Source organism: Stegodyphus dumicola, chromosome X2 (genome assembly GCF_044657685.1).
Source record: "Stegodyphus dumicola isolate Sdum_Otavi_A_Nest chromosome X2, ASM4465768v1".
NCBI classification, from domain to species: domain Eukaryota; kingdom Metazoa; phylum Arthropoda; class Arachnida; order Araneae; family Eresidae; genus Stegodyphus; species Stegodyphus dumicola.
Genome location: NC_140781.1, coordinates 111,431,268 through 111,448,185, shown reverse-complemented (window position 1 = coordinate 111,448,185; position 16,918 = coordinate 111,431,268). Strand labels below are relative to the sequence as shown.

The 16,918-nt window shown below is 33.3% G+C and overlaps 1 protein-coding gene across 2 annotated transcripts in view; it reads right to left on the bottom strand.

The window, feature by feature from the left end:
- Positions 1 to 2,333: 2,333 nt before the first annotated feature.
- Positions 2,334 to 16,918, bottom strand: part of Gmppa (GDP-mannose pyrophosphorylase A) — a 100,302-nt gene continuing 85,717 nt past the window's right edge. For both annotated transcript variants that reach the window (XM_085809421.1, XM_085809422.1), the window contains exons 8-10: positions 10,630 to 10,722; positions 5,372 to 5,543; positions 2,334 to 2,700 (exon numbers count right to left, since the gene is read on the bottom strand). In XM_085809421.1, coding sequence (XP_085665547.1) covers positions 2,600 to 2,700; positions 5,372 to 5,543; positions 10,630 to 10,722 — 366 coding nt within the window. In that variant the 3' untranslated portion in view covers positions 2,334 to 2,599. The remainder of the gene's footprint in view (positions 2,701 to 5,371; positions 5,544 to 10,629; positions 10,723 to 16,918) is intronic.

Here is a 16,918-nt window from a genome sequence, read left to right as displayed (position 1 = left end):
GCAGTTAGTGAATTTTGTCGTAGAAAGAACCTACAGCGTGGACCAATTTCTACTAAAGGTATATGGGCCATGATTAAGAGATTTGAAGAGACTGAAATTGCGAGTTCAACCAGGAAGAAGCCGTAAACGTGTCACAACTTGTTGATGCCACCAAGACAGCTGTTGACGCAGAGTCGCAGACATTAAGTGTTTGGGGGCAGTAGCATGCATGCACTTTCTCAACAGATGGGCTGAAAAGTATTCAGAAACATAATGCACTACTTCCCATTCCGCCATACCCATGAGTTGCTTGATAAGGACAAACAAGCCAAGTCTCTCTCATTTGCAGTCAGTTTTCTCAACAGAATGACTGTTGATCTGTCATGGCCTTGGAATATTCTGTGAAGTGACGAGGCTCATTTCTACCTCAATGGGACAGTTCGACACACAAAATTGCCGCATTTGGGCTAAGGAAAATCAACAGATCCACACTGAAATCCTCTTAGTTTCCAAAGGTCTGGTGTGGATTCATGGTGACATTCATCCTTGGACCATTCTTTGAGTAAATCGGTGAACGTGGGCGTGTCACATGTTCTGTTATGGGTCGTTGGTACCATGACATGTTGCAGACATTTGTTGAGCCATAACTACAGCAAAGATGGGTCCTTACATCGACCATTTTCATGCAGGATGGTGCCCCCCCACATGTCTGGGTCCATGAAGGCACTATTGCTCCAACACTTCACAGAGGAACGTGTTATTAGTTGCTCATTTCCTAATAAATGGCCACCACGTCTGCGTGATTTCCAGTTATGGGGCTATTTAAAAATTCTGATATATCGTGGAGGTGTTGAATGACTTAAAGAACAATAATGCTTCATGTGCCTAGCCTCACAACTGATCAGTTACAGTCTGCTGTTGAACACACTGTCCATAGAGTTGAAATTTTGCTGGTGAATAAGGGTGGTCACATGGAGCACCTTTCTCTAACTGCTCCTCTTGTAGAATTTCGTCCTAATCCGTTCTTGTTTCTTCAAACTGAATTGTTTTTGTTTCTCTCTTACCTTTACTTAATGCGGTTCGATGGTAAGGTGAGTAGAAACTTGTTTCTGTATTGGTGATTTATTATGTTAAATTTCATGTTTTCCCTGAAAAGGTGCCCCTGGTGGACATTTTGGAAATACAGTTTTTTTTTTAAATTCCATGAGCGCACATCTCGTGTATAGCAAACTTTGTTGCATTCTGTTTACCCGTTTGTGCTGTAGAGGAAGTTTAAACCCAGTATTTTAAAAATAATAAAATGGTGGCAACATTGTCAGTGTTATTTCCATGAGATTGTTTCCCTTAAAGCAAATGGTATATATTGTACACACAATGACTTATTTGTTCTGTGACACATAACATTTGGGAAAAAGACGATGGCTATTGTACAAAATAGATCAACTAAAAACATATGTCTAAATATATTCATGTTCCAGGTCCTTACAAAGAGCAGGCAAACTAACACGCCAATTCATTTAATCCGTCCGGTCACGTGTAATTTTTCCAGAATTAACTGTAGATACAGAGGCTGCACATTTTTCAGGCGATTTTAACACAGAGACCAGATGACAGCTTAGGATATAGTCTGGTTTGGTTATGTCAAAGCACTCGAGGGCTATCTGCCTAAAGGATAGGATGCCTTCATGGAGGATTTTCTAAGGGAAACTTTCTCGGATATACATGTTATATATGAGGAAAACCATAAAAATGTCCATGTGACCAGGACTGAACTACTACTGTTCAGCAACTTCACCACTAGTAGGCCTCACAACTTAGAAAAAGAACCTTTATGCATATTTCTTGAAGTTTAGCAAACTTGGCTCTTTTGCAGTAATTTCAAAATTTTAGTTAGTCCTCATCTTTGGACATTGGCACATGATAAAAATAAATCTTCTGTTATCTTAGGTTTTAGAGATCAAACACCATTACATAACTTTAAAATCTGCAGCATCCTTAATATAAAATGCCCCATTTTTTTTCCATTTCACAAGGAATGAAGTTTATTTTGTGATCATGTGAATGTAGGTTTGATTTTTGCAATGTAAAGTGTTAACCACCGTTGTTATTTACTTAGTATTGAGACCAGAGAAATGCAAGTTAAAATTTTTAATTATTAAAGATTTTTAAAATCCTAAAAATTCATTTGCATTGTTTAAACTTTTGAAACATGGCTGCAAAAATAAAGGCCAGATAAGGACTTATGAATGCAATGTAAATGTTACCAAGCACACTGCGTAGTATTGTTATTAAAGATATAAATATATAACTGGATGAAGCTCAAATGTTAAATAATTGCACATAAATTATTCAAATATAGTAAAATAATTAAACTATATTTTCAAATAAAAACAGCATAGAACAGGTTTTTGAGTTGATTATCAGGAATTAATCTGACATAAAATCATAATATACATCATAAAAATAAAATCATAATATACATCAAAAACTGATCTGTCAAAAAACAAGACCAAAACATTTTAATAATTTTTACATAAATATTTGATCATATAAAAAAATTCAGCCAAACAAGACATGCATTTTTCAATCCCTGTTTCATTTCAAACTAAATATGAAGTCTTCACAATATTATTTCATTTTTGTAACTCTGTGCCAAGTCTTTATGTGGCAGAACAATTGAATTCAAAACAATAATTTCAGAAGGCACTTGAACATTGCAACCTGTAAAGAGATATATTATCATGATTTTTTTTTTCTTGATTTTGACATTTTTTATCTTAAAGTTAGCAAATTCACAATTTCAGTGTGAATGAGTATACATCTATGCAATATCACTGTCTTGTTACAAGTATTAAAACCAATAATGATTTAAACATTACAATTTATTACAAAACAGGCCTGAATATAATTCAAACTTTTAAAAACTGCTCATTTAAATTATTACCTGTTCTAGAATAAGAAATATGACTCCAATTTTGTACTTTTAAAAAATGAATGCATACAAAGTACAGTTTATTGCCTTTTTTAGTTAATGCATTATTCATGAATGTTTTACCTTTAATACACCTATAGAATTCTATAAGGGATAAAATTGTTATGGGAATGAATTACAAACTGTTGAGAAAATCCACTCTTCAGCCCAGAAACTTAGTAGCTGAAAGTCAAAAAAACAGATCAACTTCATTTCAGACATCCTGTGCAGAATGGAAGATAGCACCAGCAAGCTGTAGCTGCAGGTGTTAAAAAAGGTTGAAGTCCGAAGGAGTGATGTTGATGGTATATGGTGGGTATGGCAAAAGCTTCCATTCGAGTGCCTACAGAGTCCAGCCAGTCAATGCAGACACATGTGGTCTTGAACATTACCTTTTGTGCTGGAACTCAGGTCGACGTTTTCCCTTGATAGCAGCATCGACATAGACTGGCATCTCCCTGTACACCTTACTATTGAGGGTTTTACCTTTTTCAAGATACTTTTTGTGGATAATATACCATGGCAATCCCACCATATACATTGCATAAAGAATATTTTCTAAAATATTTACTTAATGCCTATTACTAAATTCCAACAGCAAATGAAGGTAATCAAAAAAAAGGGGGGGGGGTAACACCATGTCGACTTTTTGAATTTAACATAATGAACTCCTTCATTGCAGAAATGGGTTTATGGTAAATCAATGAAACTATCAAGAGTATTCTTTCAAAACCAAATTAGAAGCAGATACGTTTACTTTTCGAGCATGTTATCAAGAATATGTGAGCATTTAATGCTTGAAAATATTTTGTAAAAAGCATTGATGTACCTTACTGCAAAGTATTCAGGTGATACTATTTTTCTCTTTGTATCCCAGCTATGTTTCTTGGAAGGGAAGTAGTGTAACCTTTGTTTCTAAAACTTTATGTAGACTGTGAAAGGCGCAGTAAAAACAATATGAAAATAATAATGTTGTAAAAAGATCGATGCCTTAAAAAGTAATAAATAATTTTCTTAAAAATATAATGAAAAGATCTTAATGCTCCATTCCAAAAAAAAAAAGTTTCTGTGATGTAACTACCACTCCAGATTTTGAAAACTGGCAGATAACATATTCCTTACTTGTGTAATAAATGCATCTTTTAGTGAAAACTGAAAACATTCATTGAGGAAAACTGCTAATGTTTAGTTGCATTACAGGATAAAAATACACATGAAAGTGGCAGTTTTTATGCATATTTTTTACCCTGTGGTGTCACCATGAAAAGTGATTACTAGTCATGCTTTCAATTATGTGCATAGCACTCTCAAATATAGCCTAGTTTAACTTAATATTTGTTGCAAGATACTGCATACTGTTCCCCCCCATGTCTTTGCATCTTAGGGTAATTTGGACAGAAGTTACTTCTGCAACCCTTTTATATTTTGACCTCGTTGAATTGAAAATGAAATGCTTTTAATGATCCAAACAGATTAAAACTGTTTGGAGCAGTAAAAGCGTTCCACAAATGTCATTATTTTGTAAGTGATAATGAGGTGAAAGAATAAATTCAATCATGAATCCAACATTCTAAGAAATCCTTCCATGCTATTGAAATCTAACCATTAATAGCGGAAAAGTAAAAATAGTGAAATGTTGGAATGTTTGGATTAGTATGAGGAAGATTACCTTCAAAAATCATTTCCACACATCTTCATATGTTCTGTTATTCTGAAAAATTGAAAGTTCTAGTTTTACTTGAACCTCTTAATTTATTTTTCTAATATTCTAATTCAGTGATGGCCAATTTCTGTATATATTAAGATCAAATTTAAGATGTGAGCTGGCATCATGAAGCAGAGTACGTTTTCTCCGAAAATGTTGGAAGCGAAAAAACAAAAGACGGGTTATTTCAAGTTACCAGTTGGATTTACTGGAATGTCTTGTTAACAGCTTTGTCCAAAAATTAGCACTGGGAGGAAAAGGACTGTGCATACAAGCAGCATTAAATGATGATCATATTCTTTAAATAATTTTGGGTAAAATTCAGAACCATTAAGCAGAATACTATAGGTACACATGCAAAGATTAACTAATTTTCAGAAACCTACTATCAGAAATAGCCACTATACTGAAATTTCGCATGACACATTATCTAAAAAAGACCACGAATTTGCTACCTTTGCTGTGGGTCACAAAAAACGATGTTTCACATGTGATATGCATGCTTGCAGTTCGCCACTTATATCAGAATTCATCATTATTCATTACCAATGATTGCTGCTATATTAAAACTCTTCAGTGGAAGCATAACATTTTATTACTATAGCACAACAGCAGCTTATTGTATATCTAAGTACCACAGTAAGTTAAAAATGCAAAATTTATATAAGCAATATAAATAAAAGAAAATTAATGTAAGAAAATTGCAAATTACAGACCCAAAACAGTTATTGAAGGATTCAGACGACCAGAGCTGTTAAACAAAGGAACATTTTCCATCTTTGTGAAGGGTTTATTTGGATTGGGATCACATGGTGTTCCTTCAACTCGAGCCCATAATCCAACTGTACTGTTCCAACCTATTATGCTATGCAGCACTAAGGCATGATCCTAAAATTAAAAATTAACATTCATTGCATTATATATTTATTCACAAATAATGGTTACAAAATTAGTCATGAAAATTGTGTATGATTTATAAACTCAAGGTTTACATTAAAAACAAAAGGACTCAAATATATTACAATTTTTTACAAACCTAAACATTAAAGGAAGTATTTCTTTTAATGGCAAACAATTTTTTTGTTTGTTTTTCAGAATATTAGTTGCAAACAAAATATCATTATTCAACACAATCCAAATCTAATTCCATACACTTGTGCCAGTGCTTAACAAATGTATTAGATACTACAGGAAATAATTTCTTCTGACAAGTATGCAGCAGCTCATGCATTGTCAACCAAACTACACCATTGTCCTGAAGTTTCACTGCAAACAGAAGTACACCTGGCTCTTAACCCCAGAGAAAAAAATATGCTGCACAAATTCATCATCACTCTTATACTCATGTAAATTTTTAGCATACACAGTTCGTAGTTCTCTTTCACTTCTATCAAATGTTTGCACCTATCAAGCATAGTTTTCAAAACTTCTTATGACTGATGTGATAGCAGGTTCCAAAAAATTGAATCATCTAGTTATGACTAACGTGATGCCCTGATTTAATATTCATTAGACATGGATTAATGTGTTAGTACAAGTCACAATATCAAAAGGCTCCATGTTCTAAATAATCCCTGAATCTCGTTCCAGACGTAAAGAATAGCAATGTAATAGAAAGGAACATAGCAAATATATCCTTAAGACAGAGATCCCCAAAACTTTAGGTGATGAGTCTCTCTCACTTCATAAATCCATCACTATGTTTAGTAATGATGCCACCTCTTTGATTTGATGTTTTCTTCCCCATTATATTCCCACGGCTGTTTTCGTGGCTGCAAGAAGAATTTTCTACACTTATAACATCATTCTTCATTTCATAAATTGATTCACACATCTATGTCAGACTCAAACTTTTGTCACCATAATGAATTCTCAGCTAACAGTAAACCTGAAGGAGTTTTATGCCTTCATAACACTTCCCTTCTTACATGGTTCACTTTTGCAAAAGATGCCACATCCTGTCACTGTTAGCCATGTTTCCATGCATGACATAAGCAATAGTGAGTTTGCTTTACTCAATAAATTTAATTTTTATCCTTGAATGAAATATATTTCTGAATTAATATGCAAATATATCAACACAGAAATAAGAATAAAAAAACAAGCTGAATAAGTTACTAGCTCAATAACTATTATTTTGATTGTGAAGGAATCGATGATGGGAATAGTAGTTTTTCAATAATGATATTTCAAATTCCCAAGCACTGCAGTTTATATTTTATCACATGTGAACAAGAAATAGAAACATCTAAAAGTCAACACATATTCATTTACTGTGGTAATGCCACAGTTAAAATGTTAGATTTTCTCAGAGACACTGATTCTGTTATATTTAGCAATTATATATCATCAATAAAAGCAGAAGGCAAGTGATGATACACAACATCAATTAAAATATACTTTTTGCCAGGAGAGGAAATAACTTTTTTACTCTACGAACTTGAGAAATTTTCATATTAAATATTAACAATTATACCAAATAATAAAAATGCCAGTTTACCTTAAGGGTGGTTTCATTAAAATATAGCACTTTTATTAAACACTTCTTAAGCCAAAATGATATCAATGCCATTAATTTAGAGGAAACATTTTGACTGTTTTCAGACCAGGTACCTTATTAAGTCACGTCAAATAACAATAACATGCAGTAAAATCATAAAAGAGTATGATGAATTCGCAAAATGTATAAGTTATAGTTCACATATGATGTATGTTCATTTTCCAGAAACAAAGACAGTAAGTTGAACATAATGGAAGGAATATACAGTATGTTTCTGTCATTGGATTTTAGATTGGTGGAACTAGGGATTAAAAGATAAGGAAAGAATCATTCACTAATATTTCATCTCAGTTCATGAAGGCAATTAGGTCACCAGTATTTGCAACTTGAATCTGGCTTCACTGATGCTGATACATATTGTGGTTAACACCCACAAAAGGAAAGTTAATAACATAATTATACTAGATAAATAAATTATCTGATTAAAAATGCCTCAATTAGCATGTCTTGAAGTTGGCAACAAATGAGTTTCAGAAGTATTTTAAGGTAATTTGCATCACAGATTTATTATTCAGGGTTTCCTGAAACCATAATTTTAATGTTTTTCTTAACTTTCTATTAACAAAGGACTAGCAGCATGTGACTTACAGGATCATGTCCTGGAGGAAATTATGGCCAGGCTTCATAGCAAGCTTTGGCAGCTTCGGCACTTAGGACTTTTTTTGTTACATATGATATTGTGTCATTAAGCAACACTATGGGCTTGGAAATTAACAAATAACATGTCAAGGAGTTACAAGAGGAAAGAACTGCAACAACTTCAGAATCAGCAATAAAAGGGAATTTGAAAGAAAATACCTTCAGAGGGAGATAAAGGATGAAATTAACTCCCACTGATAAATTAAGAAAAGTTGAAATACTAGTTCTTTGATCCATGAATTTTTTGAAAAATGGACTACAGTCAAAAGTCGTTAATTCGGACACCCATAATCCGGAATGATCTATAATCCAGATCTCAAAGCTAAAACGTTTGTGCGCATGCGCCGCGTTGACACATGCGCATAGGCGTCTACGCGTGCGCGTAAGACTGCACATATGCGTGTGCGCAAGTGCAGAATACGTTTTCGCATGCACGTTTTATGTATAACAGACGGTATAAGCTAAAATTATCTAATAATTTTTTCAGTTAATGTTGATGATTGCATTGTTCCTTAATCTTCGAATTGGATCCGGCTTATTATTTTTTGCAGACTGTTAGAGCAATTTTATAAAAGTAAGCTTGAACTTTCGATTATGTCAAAAAGCATTTCCGATTCTGGAGCTGCCAAAGGATCTACAAAGTGAAAGCATGTTTCGATGTCCATCAAACAAAAACTGGAATTGCTGCAAAAAATGGATAAAGACATGAAGAAGGTGACAGAGAGGTTAGTGAAAACGAAAACATTTCGATTGACAAGTTAGTCGGTATTCTCAGCACAGCAATTACGGGACTTGAACAGCGGAACTTTGTAACTGAACAAGAAATTATGACTGTTTACAGAATTAAAGAAAATGTATTATCACATAAAAAACGAAGCAACTTAAACAACTTACATTGAAAGAAATGTTTAATAAAGTAAACAAATAAATATTAAGCTTTTTTTTTTGTAAATTTTGATACTCTTTAGATCATAATTATTCTTTATTTCATAAATTATGGTTTCATATTTTTAATTTTATAATTTCTGCATGCCATCTTACGAGATTTAAACTGATGATCTATAATCCGGAAAAATCGATAACCCGGAATCGCCGAAGTCCCGACGAGTCTGGATTAACGACTTTTGACTGTATAATAAATCTAGAATCTAAATACAAATACTATAATAAATCTAAAACGATGTATAAAAGAAATTACACAAACAAAAAAAGAAGGAAAGAGTTTTTCACAGACAATTCAGTACTTCTCATTCAATTGATTTAGTTCTTACTTTGCGACAAGGCAAAAAAAATACATAAAAACTCAAAATATCTATATTAAAAATTGCAAAGTAAATCTTAAATACTTATTTCCTCAAATAAATTCCAGAATGGATTAAGCATGATTTAATTCACAATAATAAATGAAGGCATTAGCTTTGTTGTTGCGAAGCTTAGTTTTTCTAGATTCACAACAAATCCACTATTTGGCTAAGTTTCACGTGTAAACACACATGGCCACCATTGTAATCAAAAACTGGGCTTAGCCGTACTTAAAAAAACTTTTCTATTGTTGATAATTCCACAATTATTGCATGCAGATTAACATGGGCATAAAAATCTTAACCTTAAAGGCATAAAAATCTTAACCAGAACAACCTAACTTAATGATTTTTAAAGCAAAAAGCACACTATTTACAAACATATAAGAATAAAGAAACTGAGCTCACTGAGCTGAATAATCAAGTGGATATATATTTTTATACTTTTGGTGCAGCCAATTGCAACTAAAATATGAGGTGCACATCTGCATGTTACAGCAGTCCCACATACAAAATTTCAACATTGTGAGGCTACTCGTTTTTGAGTTATGCGAGATGCGTACGTATGCACAGATGCCACAAAAAATTCCCTACAGAATTCATTTTAAATCAGTTTTATAATTTTTTTTCAGGGTAAAAAGAGTCCTTTATTCTGTCCGTATATACAGATGTGATGCAAAAACATCATTAAATAGCATTCGGTAGCCGCCAAAATGGGTATTTTCGTTGAAATATGATACTCGAAAGTTTTCATGATTGCAATACTTCCTTTTTACTTCGCACAAGGAAGTAAAAATCCACACATCAGCAAGAAAGCAACTGAAAATTCTGAGTGAAAAATTAGTTGTCTAATAATAATTTTTCTCACTTTTTTCCAATGATGTCATTGCATAGCTACTCGTGATGTAAAATAAATTTAATGCATTTAGTGCTTTGGCACGCAGTTACCATAAGTGTTTGTTAACCGAAAAAAACCAAACTGAATTCTAACAGCCAAGTAAAAAGTAGGCCGAACAGTTTGCATTCTTAAAACATATTTGGCCAAAGGAAAACCGCTACTTTTTCTGCTACTGAAGCAGCATTCCCCAGATGTCCACAAAAGCACCAAATGTGGAATCCTCTTATTATCCACCACACACAGTTTCGACATTGCACATATTAAATAATACATATGTTATATGATATATTACAGTTATTACAAATATATTTTTTTCCATGAAGCTTTACATATCTATCGTTAGAGCTGTTGCCATCTAGTTAGCTTCAAGGAAGTAAAAAGCATTATTATATATTGAATATGGTGTGTGCATAAATGAAAAGCTTTGTTCTTTAACTCTCTTTAATTTAACATATGATGTTTTTCTTCAGAATTATTTTTTCAATAAAAATATTAAGGCATCCTAATGATATATTTTAAATGAATTATTGGAGTGAACTCAATTATGCTTAGAATGTAAGTAAAAGTAATACTTACCATGATAGTGGCATTCCCAAGTACAATTGATTCTCGAATCCTTACACCAGCTCCAATGAATACATTTTTGCCTATAGTAACATTAGGTCCAAGCTAAAAAATACGAGGTATTTGAAATTAAATATTTTATACTAAATACACATCTATAAATGAAAAACTGTATTTTGTTAGAAATTTGGCATATGTGACAACTTATGATGCTTCATTATAATTTTTTAAAACGTTATATGAGATTTATATCATAAATAAGGACTGAAATTTTTATGAGAGAAACTAATTCAAATAAATGATTTTATCATTTATTTTCAAACACATTCAAATAAATGATTTTATCTTTCACCTGGTTGCTTATACTTCAGTCCTTTGAGAAATGGTCACAGCATTAACAAATATTATACTTGATGTAAAACTGTATTAATGAACAATAAACTACAGCTTGTTTCTAGATGAGGTTAGATTAAGTTATTTAAATATGGCAAAGCACACAGCGGCTATCTCAGGGGAAGGGACGTCTTGGTGGAGGGCTCTCAAAAGAAAATTGGTTTGTTATCATATTATGCATGGGGAAAACCACAAATAACAACCATGAAACCAGCCTGTTCACCTGCAAAACCTTGAGTAAAAAACTCAGTATTAAGCCATCTTAAACCACTCAGCTACTTCTGGGGTGGGTGGGTTCTGTTTCCAAATAATATTATACAGCTTATTTTTCAAATACAGGTCCATATTCACTTTGGTTCCACATGAAAGTGAATATTTTAAAACCAGAATGATCAATAAATTAAATACAAATATATCAGTTTTCAGAATTATCTTTTAACGTTTGAGCTAAAAGTACAGAATGAGCAGCTTCAAAGTCAGAATAACTTAACATTTTAGGCAACTTCCAAATATCCTAAATGTCTAGACTTGCGTCATGTTAAAGCTGGAAATTTATTTGCTTTGTATATTAGCATGCACTCATAAAAAAAAAAAAAAAAGAAAAAAAAAAAAAAAATTCATGTCTATGACCAGTGGTTGCAAAAGTACAGCTTGCACAAACTTTTGTGGATACTGTGTATATGCTCAAATGAAATAAAGTCAGATTATGCTTCTGCAAAAATATTAACCCCTTAACTGCCGCAGAAAACGTACAAGATTCATTTCCCAGTGCCACAGTTTTTCACACAGGCGCACGTAGTTATGCGATGTATTAGGGGGAAAATAAGTGCAAGTTTTACTTTCTAAAAACTGTTTACTTTCACAAAATAAAGAATAAAAGAAAAAAATGAATGCTCAAAATTTAAATGTTTTGAGTAAAAGTATAATAAAAATGAGGGTTTTATAATAAAAAAGGTCCCTAAAATGGAGTTTCGATCAATTCATTTTTAGACCAGGAAAGTGTAATATCAGGTTTCAGTGTTATACCTTGGGAAATCAAGTATGCCTAAAAAAACATAGTATTTCTTCTGAACTGGTTGAATGCCACGATTTTATTCTTGATTTCTTGTTTGCAAGGTGTTGGTTCATATACTCGTCTACAAAATGGTTAGTTTCAGTAGCAATATGAAGCACGAGCAGTTCATCGAAAAATAACTCAAAAAGATAAATGGGCTTGAAACATCCGTTATATCTTTCTTTATTCCTCGAACCTACTACAAAAAGTAAACGAAAATGGAGGACACAGAATAAAATTTAAAAAAAAAAAAAAAAAAAAAAAAAACGTTTTACTCAAACAACACCAGCCAATACCACGCAGTGATTACTTTCACCGCTTTAGACACACGCCTCTCTTCAATTTCTCCCCACACTTCTCTGAAATAGTATCCTCCTTTGCATATTTTGTCAAGGTCATTGTGGTGTTGCATTCCAAAGCTTTGCGAATAATTTTATGGGTAGCAGCACAAAGCAAATGATAGTAGTTTGGAAGGGCGTATATATACGCCTGGGGCAGTTAAGGCATCGGCTGAGCAAGGCGTATATATACGCCCGCAGCAGTTAAGGGGTTAATTCTCCTAGCCAAAAACTAATCACTTACTACAGTCAAAAGTCATTAATTCGGACACCCATAATACGGAATGATCTATAATCCGGACCTCAAAGCTACAAACTCTCTGTGCATGCGTATGCGCATAAGACCTTTATGGCTGCGAATATGCGTGTGCGCATGTGCAAAATAAGTTTACGAATGCGCGTTTAATGTATAATGGACGGTAAAAGCTAAGCTAAAATTATCTAATTCAGTTAATGTTGCAGATTGTGTTGTTCCTTAATCTTTGAATTGGATCCGGCTTATTATTTTTTGCAGACTGTTGAGCAATTTTATAAAAGTAAGCTTGAACTTTCGATTATGTCAAATACACTCATGTCCATAAATTAAGGATAATGCAAAATCAGGCAAAGGAAGAGTTAGAAGCAAAACAAATTTTACTTATTTGTAAAGCTTATTTATTAAACAAAAGGTAAAGAGCAAAAAAAGATGCTATATGTTTGATATTATTAAAAAAATGAGCGATTTTTTTCTCCCTGGAGCAAATTACAAAAAACGAATATTACATGGTTGGTATGATTGTTAATACATTGTATGTCTCCCATACGATGCAATCCAGTCCGTGCAATGCCTACGCATGCTGAGTATCAAATTATCCATCTGATCTTGGGTGATATTACTCACACAAGCCCACTGTTGCGGTGTCCACAATGCATGCTCTCTACTCCAGGCTAACCGCAGGCGCCAGTGAGTTGCAGTAAGTGGAACGCATCTGACAGGTCTACGAGCATATAGACCAATCTGGCCTAAGCCTCTGTACATGGTCTGCCTTGTAATTGTCGTACCAGTGGCTGAAGAGAGCTGACGAGACAAGTTTGAGGCTGTGCTCTGCCTGTTTCTTTTGGCAGTAACTGCCAAATAACGGTTCTCATTCGGTGTTGTAAATCTGGGGCGACCTGTGCTGTGACGTCTACTCACATTACCATAATTTTGGAATCGTTGCCAAAGCCTGGAGATGACACTCTGGGCAATTCCAAGTTCGTCTGATACTTCCAGTTGGGTACGCCCACATTCCAGACGGCTGATAATTCTACCATGTAAAAAAACATCCAAATGCGTCCTTTGTGTCATAACTATTCGGTTATTGCCCTGAAATGCTTATAAAGTGCCTGCGAACAATTTTACTTCTTTGCCTGTATTCCTTATATATGACTCTCTTACACTCTCATCATTGTTATGTACCGTCGGTGACATCTGGTTACTTCCTGAAATTTGCATATGATTCTTGAAGATGTGTGTAGTGATTTTACAGGTGATATATTTATTTTAGAGTTCGATTTCCACGTGACTCCGAATTATCCTCAATTTATGGACATGAGTGTAGAATTTCTGATATATATTTACTAATATGTAAAGGATCTACAAAGCAAAAGTATGTTTCGAAGTCCATTAAACAAAAAGTGGAATTGCTGCAATAAATGGATAAAGGATAATGGATTTGTTTATCTAACCATTCCGAAATCTGTTTATCAATTTCACGCTGCTCTGCGTGTGTGTGTGGGGGGGGGACGTCGCGGCGCGCAATGCACTGGAAGTTGATCTGTCAGCACTATCCTTATCTTCAGGGCAGATGTTTTTATTTTATTTGGCTTATAATTCCTTACTAAATGTAGTATTTCATCTCGATGTACTCCGTTCTTTGATATCATTTAAATCAAATTCCTCGTCATTATAATTCGCTTCCGATAGCAAAGAAATTGACACAGAGGTCACTTTCTTCGAAAACGAAAGAATTTCGATTGACAAATTAATCGGTATTCTCGACACAGCAATTATAGGACTTGAACAGCGGAACTTTGTAACTGAACAAGAAATTATGTCTGTTTATAGAATTAAAGAGAAAGTATTATCACATAAAAAACAAAGCAACTTAAACAACTTACATTGAAAGAAATGTTTAATAAAGTAAACAAATAAATATTAAGCTTTTTTTTTTGTAAATTTTGATACACTTTAGATCATAATTGTTCTTTATTTCATAAATTACGGTTTCATACTTTTAATTTTATAATTTCTGCATGCCATCTTACCAGATTTAAACTGATGATCTATAATCTGGAAAAATCGATAATCCGGAATCGCCGAAGTCCCGACGAGTCCGGATTAACGACTTTTGACTGTATATGATTTCTCTAAGGATAGGCGTTGCAGTTTGTAAGAATGATGTTTGAATCTACTAGATCTACAAAAAGCCTAACATACAGATGCACAATTTGTGACAGCAATTATGCATCATCACTAGAGCACCAACCAGATGCAGAAAATGGGAAGAGCTACAGAAAATAATTCTGACATAAAAGAATGCCAATCAGTAGTCTGAGCTGTTTGACACTACTTGTCGATCTCCTTGCTTAATCAAATCTGTCGAGCATCATCTTTCAGAGTGTATCTCCATTCACCTGTGAAAAGGAAATTCCTCAAATCATCTAAGGTCCAACTGATATCTGTCCCTACCATGGAAACTGGGCAGCTTAGAACCTGTTACATTACAACAGTATGTGTGTATAAAAATTAAATGTATGTTATTTCTATCTCATTCTACTAACAAAATGCCAGCTCAGCATTACTGAGGCAAGACCCTACAGCAGGGTACAGAGGTTTCTGACCAATAAATATTGAATCTACACTTTTCCTTAAACTTCCACTACTTGGTAATTATTCTCATTCGTAAAATGATAGAAATATGAACTGACCAAGCACTTCAAACAGACTGACTGAAATCTAGATGCAATTCACATAGAAAAATCCATGTGTTGCCATCACGAATTTACAAATAAAATAACTATTTAAGATTTTCATCATAACATTCATAACTGAATTTAATGAAGCTTGAAAAACCATCTACTTTTAATTACAGCCTAATTTGCACAAGAATTTGCTCTAATATGGTTAATGAAGAAATGTTACATAATTATTTTAATTTCAAACTAGATAACAATAACACATTCAAATACATTAAAAAATAATAAATACACTGGAAGATTTTTCATGCACCAGATTCAATAATTTATTCTGGGAAGATTATGGGAGGGGCATGAAAATGCACCATGCATTAACCTTTTCATGGGGGGGGCATTATGCATTAACCTTTTTGTAGGGATGTTCGTATTTAATATTTTCTTTATTTTCATTCATTACATTAAATAAGGCTAAAAAAAATTAGTATACCGTGTATGCATTTAAAATTTGATACTTAATGTGAAGCAAGAAACGGCAGACCCAGAAGATTTGTTTTCCTGTTCCTTGCTCACTGAATATTTGACTAAATAGCTTCAAAACATTAAAACAAAATTCTATAGCCCACATGAAAAGGTTAAGGGATACTTGGAACAGTTAATATTCAGGTCACTTGAAAAGGCCATTTGGGTTTGAGAGATTTTGGTTGTTCATTTATGATTTCTTTGCTAGAAGTTTCAGTTCTCAATCTACTGGAGAAAAATTCTAAAAAATAACTTCATTTTCCCAATATTACCTGCCATATAGAGTTTGTTTTTGGAACAATCTAACTAATGCTAATTCCTTGTAAGAACAGTAAATAAATTAAAATCAAGATCCAGTTCCCTTCACACTAATTTTCTACTTGCATTCTTACAGTGTGGTTTTATTTCCACAACATGTTTTCTTTATTGTGTATAAATTTTACTGCATAAGAATTAGAACATACTCAAATTTTTTGAAATATGCCATGACTTTAAAAAAAGTGATAGCTTCTATTTTGTTATTTGGAGAATCCCACAAATCCATGAAGAAAATAATAAATGTACTGTGCATCAAAACTAATAAGAGTGAGGCAGTTCTTTATAAGCAATTGGCATGTAAAGCCAACCAGAATTAATAGTCTACCTTAATACATAGGTGCACATGCATATACACACACATGCACAAAAAGCACAAGTGCATGCTTACACACATAAACTTTTTGTGATTTTTCATCTAAATAACCGTAGAACATAAAAATGTCAGAGAAAAGCTAAAAACCCAAATAATTTCCTAGATGCATACCATACCTCTGGTTAGACTGAATTCAATTCCATTATTTAATTAAAAACTACAACAAAACCTAGGTGATTGTAGAATACGCAAAGTCTGTATGAAGGAAGGTTTTGATGACATGAATCAAGAGATAATTAAGAATTACAGGTCTAAGGAGGTAAATGAAGCAGATTTGGTAGAAATGGAATTAGAGTTGGACAAAATTAATTTAGAGGACGGCAGGAGAAATGAAGATTTTAAAGTTCAAAATCTTGTCTTAAAAAGCAT